The sequence below is a fragment of the Podarcis cretensis genome (genome assembly GCF_951804945.1).
Source record: "Podarcis cretensis genome assembly, chromosome: 5".
Lineage (NCBI taxonomy): Eukaryota > Metazoa > Chordata > Lepidosauria > Squamata > Lacertidae > Podarcis > Podarcis cretensis.
The window spans coordinates 100,828,711-100,845,677 of record NC_137174.1 but is presented as its reverse complement, the minus strand read 5'-3'; the positions used below and the strand labels follow the sequence as shown (position 1 = coordinate 100,845,677).

The following is a 16,967-nucleotide window of genomic DNA, read 5'->3' as shown; positions in this document are numbered from 1 at the left end:
TCCATAATGGAGGGGGGGGGGGAATCTTTAAAAAAACCCAAAAACTACTTTGACAAGTTCCTGAGCATTAAAATGCGGTTTCCCTTCTGCACCTCTGGCAGTTCCAATTCTAATGTTATTTTGCTTTCTGAAAATCCAATTTGCCAACATCCGCGATGTAAGAGAGACACAGACAAGCTGAAATCTAGCTTGATTTCACATTAAACCTCCGAATCACCACAACAATTTATAGCGATTTTATCTAACTCGTTTTTCCTGATTTCTTTTGCAGAGAGTGCATAGAGGGGCCTCTTTCTGTGTTACGGAAATATCATTGTCCCTTAAAAGAAACCGGACCGTTTCTGCTGGGGAGTGCCTGTTTGCTTGTGTGAACAAAGGTTTCAGAAAGCGATCTCTTGGGTCTCTATATCAGGGGCAGGCTAGCAGATGATGAGTGATGCCTTCCTGCTGAGGTTGACCACAAATACAAAGTCAGTCTGCATATGGGACCCCCCACCCCTTCCCAAGTTTTAACACTTATATTTAACCTTCTTTTCATTTCATCAATTGAATGAAATGTGAGTGGACAACCAAAATATGAGAACATAAGCGGAGCCTGCAGGATCAGGCCATTGGTCCCTCCTGTTCTCATGGGGCCAGCCAGAAGCCACAAAGGCAAACCCACAAGCAGGACCTGAGTGCGAGAGCTACTCTCCCCTCCTGCAACAGGCATTCAAGAGCATTGCTGTTGTGCTGGGCCCGGGGGTAACCCATGAAATACAGTCCAGGACCAGTCCAGAATCCGTAGGTTCCACTAGGAGTCAGGGCCAAGGCAGGATACGAGGCAGGAAACCAGGCAGGGACAGGTACAGGAAATCAGGCAGGATCTGGCATACAGCAATGTTGCTCCCGCAACCTGGGGCAGGGTCCGACAGCCTTTTATCTTTGTCAGGGTAGCGGCTGGTCCTGATCCCCTGGTGACTCACCTCCCTGTCTTGCCTGAAGATGAGCACTCCTCCTGCGAGTACTCAGGTCTCTCCTTCTCTCAGACCTCAGTCTCTGCAGCTCGGGAGACGTCGGTGGGTGACTAGACCCAGAGGCCGCCTCAGCCTCCCCTGACCCAACCGGTAGTGGAGCAGCTGTAAGTGATGGCCCAGCTGGAGGCAAGGAGGGAATCCCCACATCTGGAGCCAGGGCAGGCTCAGGCCCCTGACTCGGCCCAGCTGGTGCTTGTTGCAGGGGAACAGTCTGTGCAGACTGGGACTCTTCAGGATCAGGCCCCAGACTTGGTTCAGGTGATGCCTGAGGCAAAGGATCCGGTGCAGACTGAGACTCCTCCGGTTCCGAGTCCGAGCCCAAGTCCCAGGCCATGACAGCTGTCACTTACTGAGGAGACTGAGCAGAGCCACCGTAACCTGCACCAGGTTGGGGAGGCTGCACTAGAAACCCATATTACATAGAAGCATAGAATTACAGAGCTGGAGGGGGCTCCTGAGGGTCATCTAGTCCAACCCTCCAATGAAGAAGAGAATCATAGGATGTTAGAAGGTACACTGGGGGTCATCTAGAGATGTTGGACAGTGGACTGGACTCCCCAAGAAGGTGGTGGATTGTCTTTCATGGGAGGTTTGTAGCGAGAGACTGGATGGCCATTGCTCAAGCATTCTTCAGCTGTGATTCCTGCATTAGGAGGGCTGGCCTAGATGACCTTTGGGGTCCCTTCTAACTTTCTGTGCCAGATCTTAGTGTATTTTCATGCACCCAAGCAGCTGAAATAGACTGAAATGAAGCATTTAGCTATAGCCTGTACCGTAATATATAGTTTGCCCCCTGTACTTTCTCCTAAATCCTTTTCCTTCAGTGTAGAAGGTTTTGAAGTTGAGTAACGAACTAATGCTTATTAAACAACGTGTTGCTTTTCTTGTGTTGCTGCTTATTCCTCATTAAATTGCAGGAAGCTGAGGTTTTTGTTAGGTTGTGGGTGAACATACCAGACGACACAGCGATTCTTCAAACAGCTCTTGTTTATTCACAGGCCCAGAACAGAACTGAACTGAAGGGTTCAGTCAGCCTGCTTATACAATGTTAGTTACAACTTTCTAAAGCTATTCAATCACTGAATGTCACTTTCAATTCCTTATTTGCATATGTGGACCTGAGTGAAAACTAAACTATCTACAGTATCCCCCTGCTGGCCCAGGGCGAGAACTTCAGTACATAACAGTTTTTTTGCTTCCTTCCTCCTGTTTGAGATTTGCCCCTTTCTCTTTCTTCACAGATCACTACATGCAAGTCCTGGTGTGTCAACACGAGTGCGTGAGGGAGCTGGCGACACGGCCCGGGAGACTCTCCCCCATCGACAACTTCCTTCCCCTCCATTATGACTTCTTGCAATTTGCCTATTACAGAGGTACAGCTTGGCTTTCTGGACTTCTTGCCTCAGTTCTGATGTTTCCCTGAGCAACAGGATGACCACCAAAAAAACGAAAGCTATTATGGGTCCAGGGAGTTATCTTCCTTGTGTTAAGCTGGCGCCAAATCAGAATAGACCAGAACCAGAATTTCCCTTGTCCCCAATGAAGATTACTGAATATTTCTGATGATACCAAATATAGCTATATTTTCAAAAGACTTAGCCTTATGTATGATATTGGCACCTCGAATAGTAATTTCAACTCAGTGAAAAACAGCCTCAAATCTTACAGTGGGCACTTGAGTACCACTCACTCTGGAATAGAGCTATAATGGAGAAAAGCAGGCATAAATTGATATTTCAACAAGGGCTAGACGCTCCAGTCTCTTATCATATGATTTGGCATTCCTTCATTACATACTCAACTGACAATGTTGGTGGTCTTTACTTGGACTTTGTTGTCTCTACTCTACTCATTCTATGTGTCTGTTTTACAGTTTCCCCTTTCATCTTTTGATTTTCATCTGTTGTTACGTATCACTGTTCCCTCTGTTTTATATGCATTATGAAAAAACTTTGCAAAAACAAAACAAAACCCATAGAAATTTCCAACAACTGGCCATTTTTTCCCACTTTTCGCCCACATGGAAATTAGAAAGACCTCCACCTAAATCCTCATTCAAAAATCAACAATATAGATGTACTTATTTGACAATGGATTTTGACAAGTTGTACACAAGAGGAGAGCTTTCACTTTAGAACAAACCACAGTTCCTTGTTACGTACAAACTTAGGGGAGAACTGTGTTTGTTTTTCACTCTAGTTAGAAATGATTGTTTGATCCGGCTTGCCTTAACTAATTTTATTTAGAACAAACCATGGTTCACGGAGTTTGTATCCAACACTAAACCGTGGCTTGTTCTAAAGTGAAACCAAAAGAGTTTGAGGTCCTAGTCCAGCTCTCTAGCCACTGTACCACTGCTGGAAATAGGATGGGGAGAAACATGCCATCCCCTTAATTTGGCGTGGGGGTTTCTTGGACTCCTGAACTTCCATCCTGTAGTTCAGACCTGTACAATTCATGAGAATGCGGCAGACTCGGTTGTCACAAATTCTGGACTGCTAGGTGGTTCCTCCCATCACGGCCATTTTTGCAGTTCCAGACATGCAGGAAAAATAATAGAGAGTGGGGTTGATGGGTTTTTTGTTTTTGCTTAAACAAAATCTTCTGCGGTTGCAGCAGCAAATTTCCCTGTCCAAAGCTCTCCTCAGCGGAGGAGGCAGCAAAGTTGAAGTTAAATTTCCAGTCTAAAGGGTTCTCCTCCACTCTTTCAGTGGGCGATTACGTCAAAGCTCTGGAGTGCACCAGGTCTTACCTCCTGTTCCATCCGGATGACGACGACGTCTTGGACAACGAAAGCTACTATGAAGTCAACTTGGAAGGGCTTGTGGACTTGGCGAGCATCAAGCCTAGAGAGGTAAGAAGCCAATACGGGGAATCGGCTGCTGGCTGTCAGAAATCTCCTTTGCAGGTATACAAACCAAGCCAACACCGATGCTTCTTCAGCACATCAGCTCTCCTTATGTAACTGGCTATGCATATTCTTCCTAGCCCTGCTGCCTCAATTCCACTGTTTCCCGCATCTTGAACTGTATATTGCAAACTCCTGTTCTCAGAGGCGGAGATAGCTGCTCCGTCACCCAGAGCGGCGCACATGCTGTGCATGTGCTGTGCACATGACGAGCATCCCAGGGGGCGAGACACCCATGGGGGGTGGAGCGAGCCGCCCATGGCAAGCTGCTTCCTGGGCGGCGGCGGTGGGGGAGCCGCGCCACTTTGCCAGCAGCCTTCCTCCCTTCCCTCTTCCTTTTGACAGCTCAGGGGAGGCTCTCCCCCCCCCAGGAAGCAGCCTGGGAGTGGGGGGCAATGGTGCGCTGCCCCCCTGCGACTCCCAAGCCTCCCCAGAGCTGTCAAAATGAAGGAGGAAGGGAGGAAGGCCGCCGGCAAGGCAGCACAGCTCTGCCCCCTCCCCTGATGGCTCAGGATAGGCTTGGGAGTGGCAGGCGGTTGGCACGCCGAATGTCACCCCCCTCAGTGAGGGCACCCATGGTGGACTGCCCCCACTGCCCTCCTTCCTATGCCCCTGCCTGTTCTTTTGTTCTCTGTAAAGGCTATTGAGTCATTTTGAAGGGTGATCTGTTTCTTCAGAGGCTTGAACCCCTATCCCTACTGATCTGAAAAAGCCCAGTGAGAGCAGTTGCCCTCAACTCATCTTCCCCTGGGCTTGGTGAAGATTTGACGTTTTCATCCCCCAAAAGTTTTTGATTTGAGTTTCTACTGAAATGAGGCTGCATCTTAATGTTGTATTTTAATCTTGTTTTTAAGTTGTATTTTAATCAATTGTTTTTATATCCGGTGTTAGCCGCCCTGAGCCCGGTCTTGGCTGGGGAGGGCGGGGTATAAATAAAAATTATTATTATTATTATTATTATTATTATTATTATTATTATTATTTGAATAACAGGAAGAGAGGCTGGCTACTGAGTGCCTGAGATCAGCGCAGTTGCTGAATTTGTTTTCAAAGGAAGTTCTTCCTTTCACCTTGGAAGCAAAAAAAAGAGCTTCTTTATAGATTTATTTGAAAACAATGCTCTTACTAATTGTCAATTATGAGAGCTCTTTCTGCAACCAGCCTGGTTTTAAGTCCTTCTCCTGATTATTTCAGGAAGCTGTGACATTCTTGAGGCGGCATAAGCTGGAATCGTACCTGCTGCAGACAGGAGCAGCTGGCCTGGGTTTCTTGTACACGGAGCCGGTAAGTGCAAGCGAGTGTGAGGCATGAACTTTCAGAGGCAAGACGTTGAGATTTAGATTTGTACCAAGCCATGGCGCTTCCTGAAATGCCTTGATCAAGTCCCTTTGCGTGCCATGCCGGGTTCTGGAGGAGATAAATCTAGACTTGCAGAGGCATTTTGCACACTGAAAGGAATGTTTGCCAGGTCACCTACGCAAAGAACATTGCTGGATCAGTCCCAGGGCCCTTCAGGTAAAGTATTTGCTTTCAGAGAATGCCCAGCCAAACACCTCCCCAAACTCATAAGCTTGGCATTCTGGAAACAGCCACTCCCTTCATAATTTCCCCCATCATCTCACGCTCAAAGTTTATGTTGCCTCTGAACACGTAGGTTTCATTTAACAGGAAGAGCTGGCAGTTCACTGGGGCTCCAGGAATTTGCATAACCCCTCTTTAGAAACCTGTTTACTATGGGTGCTTTCAAACTGGATTCATTTACCACCATTGGAGTAATGCTTTCTTAAGAAGCAGAATTAAGAGTCCACCCAGGACTTAACACAGCGCTATAATATCTAGCAGCGATATTCCAAGGCCCTTCTGTAAGTTGAACTCACAAGTTTCAGCCAGAAAAGGGGCTCCTGCAACTTTGATTAGATGCTTCCCTTTTCCTGGAGTCTGCCAATATTACTTCTCCCTGGCATCAACACACACACACACACACACACACACACACACAAATATATTTGTTTATACCCATTCCTTTTCCCTAATGGGGGACTCAAGGCATTCCCTAATGGGGGACGCATAAAACCACTGAAAAACCCCTACACCTACGCCTAGAAACAGACCTGGAGCCAGGGCAGCTGTTCTCGCAAGGGCTCGGCAGCCAGTTGAAGTTTCTATGCTCTCTTCGGTTGGAGGATGGATGGCGGCTAATGGATTGAGGTTGAATCCTGACAAGACAGAAGTAAAGTACTGTTTTGGGGGAAGGAGGTGGGCAGGTGTGGAGGATTCCCTGGTCCTGAATGGGGTAACTGTGCCTCTGAAGGACCAGGTGCGCAGCCTGGGAGTCATTTTGGACTCACAGCTGTCCATGGAGGCACAGGTCAAATCTGTGTCCAGGGCATCTGGTATGTAGGCTGAGACCCTATCTGCCTGCAGACTGTCTCGCCAGAGTGGTGCATGCTCTAGTTATCTCCCGCTTGGACTACTGCAACACGCTCTACGTGGGGCTACCTTAGAAGGTGACTCAGAAACTACAACTAATCCAGAATGTGGCAGCTAGACTGGTGACTGGGGGCGGCCCCTGAGACCACATAACACCGGTCTTGAAAGACCTACATTGGCTCCCAGTACGTTTCCGAGCACAGTTCAAAGTGTTGGTGCTGACCTTGAAAGCCCTAAACGGCCTCGGTCCAGTATACCTGAAGGAGCGTCTCCACCCCCATTGTTCTACCCGGAAACTGAGGTCCAGCTCCGAGGGCCTTCTGGCAGTTCCCTCATTGCAAGAAGCAAAGCTACAGGGAACCAGGCAGAGGGCCTTCTTGGTAGTGGCACCCGCCCTGTGGAACGCCCTCCCATCAGATGTCAAAGCGATAAACAACTACCTGACATTCAGAAGACATCTTAAGGCAGCCCTGTTCAGGGAAGTTTTTAATGGGTGACATTTTAGTGTATTTTTGGTCTCTGTGGAAGCCTCCCAGAGTGGCTGGGGAAACCCAGCCAGATGGCCAGGGTACAAATAATAAAATATAATAATAATAATAATAATAATAATAATAATAATAATAATATCAAGGGCAGCTGGAAAGCGTCAATTTGACAACAGCATCACCTCGGTTCTGGCTAAACAGGTAAATGAAGGAAGGGGATTTCAGGCTAACCTGATAGTCTGGAAGCAATCTGTGAGCTGTCTGGCAATATGTTCAGAAAGGATATAAATCAGCTTGTCAAATGAGAGAATTCCTCCCCCTCCCCACTTAATATAACAAATCTCCATCTCGTTTCAGACGTACTGGAGCATCTCTGGGGCTCGGCAAGATGAGCACAGGTAGGCAGCCACATTTGAGACACGGATCCATGGGGAATACTCTGTACAAATGGGCCACCTTTTTTTATTCAAGCCACAGACACATGCAGGGGACCTGGAGAATTTCTTCCCAGTCTTCAGGGAGCAGGAAATCTTAAATCCCCTTTTCCCCCTGGAAGTTGTCATCCCTTGCGCTGTAGGGGGTTGGAGGCATCCCTCGGCATCCCTTCCAACTCTACAATTCTCTGATTCAATGAAATAAAAACGCAGCCTTTGGAAGAAGTGAAGAGTTCTGTGGTGCCTTTTTGAAGAGTTAAGAAAGGAGGGAGGCTGTCCTGGGGCTTGGGATTCCCTTTGCCTGGGAGATGGTTGCGTATTTCAAGGCCTGGGAGAAGAGGGCAAATGGTGATTTCCTTCAGGGGATGACTGTGTGTGGCTGCCATTTTTGTGGCATGACATTTATAAATATAGGGCAGAAGGAGCCTGGCTTTTGCTTTCCTCACTCTATCTCTCTTCCTTTTGTTGTGCTCAGGTTTAGTATTAAACAGAACACCATAGCAGAAGGAAGAGAGACACAGAGAGGAAAGCAAAACCCAGGCTCCTTCTGCCCTATATTTATAGTCAAATTTATGTTCCATGAACAGGAATGGTAGGAGTGGTAAGTCACTGTCAAACATCACTGAAATGGAAGCAGAAGGCCTTTCCACAGTCAATATCCTACAAACATGAGGTGATGGGTGCTCCGAACGTCGCAATAGGGTGCTCCGAGCACAGCAACAGACAGGACAGTTCTTCCAGAATAATGAACTGTTTCAATGATAATTCTCCATCAGCAAATCAATAGACCCCAAATCTACATCAAATGGCCATGGATCAGCTATCACTAAAAAGTGTAGTAAGCTGATCTGTGTACAGTGGTACCTCTGGTTGCAAACGGGATCCATTCCGGTGGCCCGTTCACAACAGGAAAAGGGTGCAACCCGCAGCGGCACGTCTGTGCATGTGCGGGTTGTAATCTGCCGCTTCTGTGCATGCGTGTGATGTCATTTTGCACTTCTGCACATGCGTGAGTGGTGAAACCCGGAAGTAACCCTTTCCGGTACTTCCGGGTCGCCGCGGGACATAACCTGAAAGAACGTAACATGAAGCAGACGTAACATGAGGTATGACTGTAGTAAGGTGTGCTTGGAGCACCCTATTGTGACATTCAGAGTGTTCTGTTTTGCAACACGGGGTTTTCTTTGGTCTATATTTATAGTCAGCATGACCTTAATTGGAAGAGATAAGAGAATCAGTTCAAACCAGCTTCCCAGAAGGTATAACCCAAACAACCATGACCCTTCTGCCTGCTCTCACACAGAGAAGCTCCTAGTAGCTTCTAGAATCCTCTTGTATTAAGTAGAATAGGAAAGATCCCTACACATCAGATCAATACTTTCTTCACTGAGAAATGCAAACTGACCGGTTCACCCATGAGGGTGGGCTCAGGCAGGCAGCTCAGGTGGCAAAACACCAAGGGGGGGGGGCACAGCTGCGGGCACCCTTCCTCGCCTCCACCACTGGTGCGGAAGCTGCAGGGCGGCTTCCATCAGGATCTTGCAAAATCTTGTAGGCTCCATGAGATCTTGCTGGAACCTGCCATTATCAAAGCTATGGGGAGGGGACCTTTTAGGAGGGTGTGTGCTGTGCTGGGGGGCAGCGCCTTCTCATTTCACCACCAGGATGTGCCCCCCCCCTCGCATGTCAGTGTTCAACGAATGCGCCACGGGGAATTGTCTCCTGCCGTTACTGTGCACCCATAATTCCTTGTGACTTCTGCTCCGCAGGATTCCTTCGGGGGTCCTGAGCGACAACGCAGACGGCTCTGGGAAAGCAGTAGGAAAGAAGACTGTGCCCAAACTGGACCGTGAGCTCAGGGAAGGTAAGATTCGGTCCACCGCCAACTGCCGACCGCAGGAGAAACTTTGGCTAGAGCAAAGCAGCCGCAATCGGCTCCCTAGGAACTCACACCGCTCGTGCTATGCCATGGTTTCTTTTATTGTTTCATTAAATTTATATGCCGCTCGACCGTTGAAGAACCTCAAAGCAGGTTATGAAAGGAATGAAGCTGCAAAATTGTTGGTAAAAAAGGTTAAAATGCTCCAAAAGACTTAAAACCTGCAACATACTAAAAACACACCAGCTTTACAGATATCTGGGTCAGCTTGTCCAAAACCAAAACGTTTTTTGCAGGCTCGGAAAAGTGCAGCTGCCTGACGTCAATAGGCAGGGAGTTCCAAAGGTGCTATCACCATAGAAGCCAACTCCTAGGGGCAGAGGGGTCTTAAATATTTGAGGGAGCTGCACCCCCAGGTTGATGGGTGTTGTTGTCAAATAGGATGTGTGTACTGTGCCATGTGATCAGTTGTGTGGGGTGGGGCTTACCTACCCCCCTCCCCAATATTTTATTCAAGTTAGCACACTGACCGCCGCATTAAAAGATGGGTTTCTTACAGGTTTGGATTAGTGTAATGTAGTGTAATACAATATTATTATTATATTATATAATGTAATGTGTGAATAAGACTTCTGGATGTTTGTGATCTCCCTTTATCGTGGTGCCTGGATAGAGCCCGTCCGCTGCTTTGTAATGTAGATGAAGTCCAGAGGAGCAGGAAGCCCAAAGATTGCTCTTATCTTGCCATCTTCTGGAGCAATTCTGCTGTGACAGCAAAGCCAGTTTTGATAGAAACGTTCCGCAGCGTCATCCTCTTTATTTCCCCCCCCCTGCTTCCTATATTCCCCCCCCCCTTGCAATTTTGCAAGCCTAGACAAATTGAGCATGATTTAGGGCTGTCCCACCGTCCTCCCACCTGGTTTGCTTTTTCATTCCGGCATGCAAGGAGGCTGAGCGTCTATAAACGCCTGCCTTTCGTCTTCTCCTCTCGCAGATTTATTTTACTCTGTTTTATTTGGTTGCTATCAAACCGTCTGGTGGGACGAGGCAACCGCTCCCCTTTGTGCGCCTGAGAAAAGGGCAAAGGCCTCTTTCTCTCTGACAATCGCACATTTCCCTCCCGCAGAGTTTCCCGTGGTGCGTGGCTGATTCGCTAGATTGCACTCGGAGACCCCACCCAAGCTACGGAAAACACCCAATAACCAGCCATGGATTCCGCATGCGGTCAGGAAAACACAGGGATGGTTCCTTTCCAGACACAGACCTGTTATTATGGACAATGATTGGAGGTTAACCAGCTGTGCTGAAGCCCATCTTGGCTCACGGCTGACCTCCCTTACGAGTTCTTTCTACGACTAGCAGAGCTGCCTGCTTTCCTTCCAGTGGCTTTGAGTCTAACGGAATGCCTTTCCTTTACATTGAAACGCTGCGCTGTATGGATGAGGAGGTTTTGCTCAGCTTGAATCGGTTTTCAGGAGCCCTTTGCAGCCCTGAAAGCCGTGGCAAAACCGGCCCAGTGGAGCTGACCTGCTTAAGGAAGAACCATAGAATCATGGAATCATGTTGTTGTTTAGTCGTTTAGTCGTGTCCGCCTCTTTGTGACCCCCTGGACCAGAGCACGCCAGGCACTCCTGTCTTCCACTGCCTCCCACAGTTTGGTCAAACTCATGTTGGTAGCTTCGAGAACACTGTCCCACCATCTCGTCCTCTGTTGTCCCCTTCTCCTTGTGCCCTCCATCTTTCCCAGGATCAAGGTCTTTTCCAGGGAGTCTTCTCTTCTCATGAGGTGGCCAGAGTCTTGGAGCCTCAGCTTCAGGATCTGTCCTTTCAGTGAGCACTCAAGGCTAATTTCCTTCAGAATGGAGAGGTTTGATCTTCTTGCAGTCCATGGGACTCTCAAGAGTCTCCTCCAGCACCAGAATTCAAAAGCATCAATTCTTTAACGATCAGCCTTCTTTATGGTCCAGCTCTCACTTCCATACATCACTACTGGGAAAACCACTACTGGGAAAACCATAGCTATATGGGCTAGGGTTAGGATTAGGCCCCCAATACCTGAGAGACCTTCCCCATCCCTATGGACCACCAGCATTTCAAAGTCTGATAGTCATTTGCGCCACCAGCGCCCCCTGCTGCCTCCTTGCCTCTTTGTACCACGCTAGGGAACCCAACTGCGCCCCAGGGGCGCTGCAGTCCAATTTGCAAACCACTGACCTGAGAAGCAACACACTGCGTGCATAAGCAGGGCTTTACGTGTGAGGAGGCCTCTCTCAGGTTCATGGGAGCTGGCCTCTGAGAAGTGCCCACTGCCTCAGGCCCCCCACCCCTCCATACAAAGGCCTCTGTCCTCTTCCTCTTGCATCTGTGGGCGTTACAAGGACGGGGCATCTCTGGAATGTGGAAAAGCGCATTGTCAAGAATCCCTTGTGTGTGTTGCTTGTGTGCATTTTGCAGATTGTATCCCACTCTGTTGATACCCTGAACCATAGCAATACCCCACAACACTGCTGGGGATGAAAGCCAGCCCTCTTCCCACCCACCTATGTGAGAATTTTGCCCAAGACCCCACATGACCTCACTGATCAGTATTTCAGGCCACGCTGGGCTCTTTGTCCAAATCTGCAACCCCTGCACAAAAGGCAACGTGGTTCAGCTAAAATGGAAGATGGTTTATACTGGCCAGGGTACAAAAAGTCCATTAGCTTTGTGTGTGTGTGGGTGTTCATCTCTCTGTGTGTGTCTGTGCGTGTTTTCTCCCTCCTGAAAGATTCCAGGCTGAGCATTTCAGGCAATGTGGACCCATCTGTTTTCTGAAAAGTCAGAGGGGAAAACAGAAAGCCCCAAACCTCTTCCCCCAGATTCCCATCCTGCTGTTTCTGCCTCTGATCTTGGCTACAGTTCCAGGTCCTCTACTCAACAATTTTGGCATAAAGTGGTGTGTGTTTTTTCTCGGGGAAAAGCCTCTCCTCCAATATGCTGATTTAGCAGCCTTGTAAATAAATGCACAAAAGCCAGCTGGCTGCTGTTCTAATTGCCATTGTTTTCTTTTTTAATTCTTTTGGGAAGGTTTTGTAAGTATCCCTTCCTCTCTGCCCCATATTCTGCACATAGAATAATAGAGTTGCACAGTAGAACCATAGAATCATAGGACTGTAGAGCTGGAAGGGACCCTGAGGATCATCTGGTCCAGCCCCCTGCAAGGCAGGAATCTCAGCTAAAGCATCCATGGCAGATGGTTATACAACCTCTGTTTACAGACCTCCAAGGAATGAGACTCCACCACCGCCCGAGGGAGTCTATTCCACTGTCAAACAGCTCTTACTGCCAGAAAGTTCTTCCTAAGGTGTAGTTGAAATCTCCATTCTTGTCATTTGAATCCATTGGTTCGGAGGTCCTACCCTCTGGAAAACAAGCTTGCTCTGTGATTTGTGTGGGATGTAATCCTCCAGAGTGAAGGCAGTGAAGGTCCTGAGTGAGTGTCTGGAGGCGGATGGAGGATGGATGGCGGCTAACAGATTGAGGCTGAATCCTGACAAGACAGAAGTACTGTTTTGGTGGACAGTCTGTGGGCAGGTGTGGAGGACTCCCTGGTCCTGAATGGGGTAACTGTGCCCCTGAAGGACCGGGTGCGCAGCCTGGGAGTCATTCTGGACTCACAGCTGTCCATGGAGGCGCAGGTCAATTCTGCGTCCAGGGCAGCTGTCTACCAGCTCCATCTGGTACGCAAGATGAGACCCTCCCTGCCCGCAGAGTGGTGCCTGCTTTGGTTATCTCCTGCTTGGATTACTGCAATGTACTCTATGTGGGGCTCCCTTTGAAGGTGACCTAGAAACTACAACTAATCCAGAATGCGGCAGCTAGACTGGTGACTGGGAGTGGCTGCCGAGACCACATAACACCAGTCTTGAAAGACCTACACTGGCTCCCAGTGTATAAGATATAAAAGTAAGTTTAATTATTGTTGAAAATGATATGTTAAAAAACTAATAAAAAATTATATATATATATATATATATATATACATATATATATATATGTAGCTTCTTTTTGCCTGCTCTAGAGGAGAGAATTTGAGCCAACAGCTTTAACTTACAAGAAAGGAGATTTCAGCTAAACATCAGGAAGAACTTTTTGACCATAGGAGCTGTTTGACAGTGAAACAGTCTTCCTCGGGAGGTTGTGGACTCTCCTTCCTTGGAGGTTTTTAAGCAGAGGTTGGACGGCCGTCTGTCAACGGGCCTAAACTAGATGACTCTTGGAGCCCCTTCCAAGTCTACAACTCTATTATTAGATTTAAGCTACAGTGAGAGCATCATCCAGCAACAATGCAACTCTTGTCCAGCCACAGCTGTGCTTGAGCCTCCTGTTGACTTTCACTGATGCTTTCGTGGCCTGATCCTCACCATGTGAACGCCTATCGTCACCACCACCATCATCATCAAGTTCTGAAGTGTGTGATTCAGATCTTGGTCTGTTACTGAAAACTACAGGTGTTCTGGCATTGTTTGCAGAGGAGGAAAATTGCTCGGCTCAGTGATGGCTGAGAATCCTGTATGAATCGTAGAATGTTAGAGTTGGAAGGGACCCCTGGGGTCATGTAGTCCAACCCCCTGCCATGCAGGAATCCCAAAAAAGGCATCCGAGTCAGTTGAATGGCTCATGGCCTTTGTCTTGCTCCTCTGCGTAAGCCGCTCCCAGCTAAGTATTTGAGGGTTGAGAGAAGCAAAAGCGAACTCCTCTTGCAAAGTGATTTTCCATCTCTCTCGCTCTGTCTCTTCCCAGGTGGTCCCCTCCTCTTCAGCGATGTAAAATTTGTGTACAACTCAGAGCAGCTGAACGGGACCCAGAGGGTGCTGCTGGACAACGTGATCACAGAGGACGAGTGTCAGGAGTTGCACCGGGTCGCCAATGTGAGTAACTGGTGACTCAGGGTGCAAGAGAAGTTGGGGGAATGCACAGGAATGCAAATTATTTCTGTTATTATGTCCATAACTGGGGCATGGAGTGAGGATGTTTGTTGCCTTGGCTGTGACAGATGACTAAAAGTCTCGTGGGGCTTTAAGGCTTGCAGATTATTGCAGCAGAGCCAGCCTTCCCTGGCCTAATGGTCTGTGGGTGTTTTGGCACCCAACACCCACCTACCTTTGCCAATTGGTGTGGCAGCAGCTTTCTGAATATTTGCTGAAGAAATTGACGTACTGCCCAGTGTCAAAATACCACAGGACTGTGTAGAACAAGGGAATAAAATAATGGAACATCCATACATAACACAATATCCTTTAAAAAAAAACACCAGTTGTATAAATGCAATACAATTCACAGTAATACCTGCCCTAGACATTCTGCAGTTTGCGCCCCATGGGAAAGGCTGGTTGCTCCCTGCAAAATCTCCCATTAATCTCTTTGGGGTTTGCAATGACCTTCCAAGTGGATGGAATCCCTTGGTGTCATCCTTGAAGCTTGGAAGCGGGAAAGTCCAATGTTGCGTCAACATATTGGAATAATCCTGATATCCTTTTTCTGCTTCAGGGAATTCTGCTGGCTGGAGATGGATACCGGGGGAAGACGTCACCCCACACACCCAACGAGAAGTTCGAAGGGGCCACCGTCCTCAAAGCTCTCAAGGTACGAGGGTTGCTGCTCAACTTGCAGTCGACTGGACTCTCTTCTTACCTGGGATCTCAGGATTCCTCTTTTTGCTCCTGATCCAAGCTCAGTGGCATATGGTTTAGGGCAGGAGCACAGAAGCAGAGGTCTATGGCACAACCCCATTCAGAATGGTGTGCGCAGTTCAGGTTGCCTTGCCTCGAAAAGGATACGGCAGAGTTGGAAAAGGTTCAGAGAAGGGCAGCCGAAATGGCCGAGGGAATGGAGTGAAGAAATAATAATATAATAACAATAATTTATTACTCATACCCCACCCATCTGGCCGGGACTTCCCAGCTACTCTGGGCGTCTCCCAACAGAATATTAAAAACACTATAAAACACCAGACATTAAAAGCTTCCCTGTACAGGGCTGCGTTTAGATGTCTTCTAAAAATCAGGTAGTTGTTTATTTCCTTGGCATCTCACGGGAGGGCATTCCACAGGGTGGGCGCCACCACCGAGAAGGCCCTCTGCCTGGTTCCCTGTAACCTCACTTCTCACAGGGAGGGAACCGCCAGAAGGCCCTCAGAGCTGGACCTCAGCGCTGGCGTGAAGAAATGTTGCAGTGTTTGGGACTTTTTGGTTTATAGGAAGGGTGAATAAGGACACATCTATGCTGTAATGGTATTGTGTGGTTACTCGTGCGTAAACTGCCTCCACTTCGATTAGGTGGTTTGCTCAAACATGTTCAGGGTTAGAGCTCGCCCTCCGTGACCTGTTAGTCACTTGCAGAATCTGCCAGTGGGCGTTTCTTGAATCTCTTCCAGCATAAAAGCTGCTTGACCCCAAGTCTCCGCCTATGTTCCCTGCGCGGAACGCGTCTGCGCAAGTAAGGGGATGGCGAGGGCGTGCCAGCGCTCTCTCCGCTGGTTTCGGTTGAAGGGTCTTGGAGCCCTGACACCGATTCCTCCAGCTCCTCTCTATTGGTGTCACACTGAATTCCTTCCCCCAGACTGGTTCCCTCTCCGGCATCGCTCTGGAGCCCTGCCTCCGCTTCTCGCTCTGATGTCAGTTCCCTGACATCCACCTCCCCCCCGGGACCCCCTCCACCCCCGGCCTGACCCGGTGACGTGACCTTGTCCCCACCTTCAGCCGACGATGCAGGGAACCCTCGAAAGGAGCTGTCGTCATCGTCCGAGGACTCAAACCCCGCTTCCCACCCGCCCCGGTTTCTGACGGGAGGGGCTTCCCAATCTGATTCCTCCTCTCCTGACGACTCCCCTCCTTCCTCTGGCGACTCTGGAAAACCCACAAAATCCTCCTCATCATCATCGGTGGTGGCAAATTGCTCCTCCCAGAATCTCCCCAGAGGTTTGGGCTTCCTCGGATACCTGTTGTGGAACTCTTCCACTAGATACCCACCATCTATTTCCCCTTCTGGAACCCACGTGTTTTCTGACTCGGGCTCCCCCTCCCACGCTACTAGATATTCCACCTGCCGCCCCCGCCACCGCGAATCCAGGATCTCCATTATCTGCTGGTGGTGTTCCTTCTCTTCCAGTGGTGGGTGTCTGAGCCCTTCTCCTCCTACCTCCCGGACTCTCCGCTCCCCTCGGTATGGCGAGAGCAGTGACCTATGAAATACCGGGTGGATTTTCATGTTGTCTGGCAACTTGAGCCTGAATGCCACCGGGTTGACTTGGTGTATCACCTCGAAAGGCCCCAGCCGCTTCGGCCGGAGTTTCTTACACCCACCCTTGAAGGGCAATCCTTGAGTGGATAACCACACCCGGTCCCCCACCCTAATGGTCTCCCCTTCCCGGCGACGTTTATCCGCTTGCCTCTTGTACTCTTCCTTGGCCCTTTCCAGATTCATCTTAAGCTGCTGGTGCAGTGCTTCCATTTCTTCCACGAACTGCTCTGCGGCGGGCACGCTCCACTCTTCCTCCCCCCTCCCGGGAAAGGCCCTGGGGTGACACCCATAATTAGCCAAGAATGGGCTCATCCCCGTGGACACATGCTCCGCATTGTTATACGCAAACTCGGCCAGTGCTAGCTTATCTACCCAGTCGTTCTGCCTCTCGTTGACGTAACAGCGGAGATATTGCTGCAATATGCTGTTCGCCCTCTCTGCCTGCCCGTTAGTTTCCGGGTGCCTCGCCGTCGAGAATCCCACCTCCACCTGCAATAAGCTCATAAGCTTCCTCCAGAACCTCGAGGTAAATTG

The 16,967-nt window shown here is 48.9% G+C and overlaps 1 protein-coding gene across 2 annotated transcripts in view; it reads left to right on the top strand.

Annotated features, from left to right (window-relative positions):
* P3H2 (prolyl 3-hydroxylase 2) overlaps positions 1 to 16,967 on the top strand; it is a 126,073-nt gene that overhangs the window by 94,003 nt on the left and 15,103 nt on the right. For both annotated transcript variants that reach the window (XM_079977867.1, XM_079977868.1), the window contains exons 4-10: positions 2,258 to 2,389; positions 3,728 to 3,870; positions 5,119 to 5,208; positions 7,197 to 7,237; positions 9,043 to 9,137; positions 13,935 to 14,062; positions 14,682 to 14,777. In XM_079977867.1, coding sequence (XP_079833993.1) covers positions 2,258 to 2,389; positions 3,728 to 3,870; positions 5,119 to 5,208; positions 7,197 to 7,237; positions 9,043 to 9,137; positions 13,935 to 14,062; positions 14,682 to 14,777 — 725 coding nt within the window. The remainder of the gene's footprint in view (positions 1 to 2,257; positions 2,390 to 3,727; positions 3,871 to 5,118; positions 5,209 to 7,196; positions 7,238 to 9,042; positions 9,138 to 13,934; positions 14,063 to 14,681; positions 14,778 to 16,967) is intronic.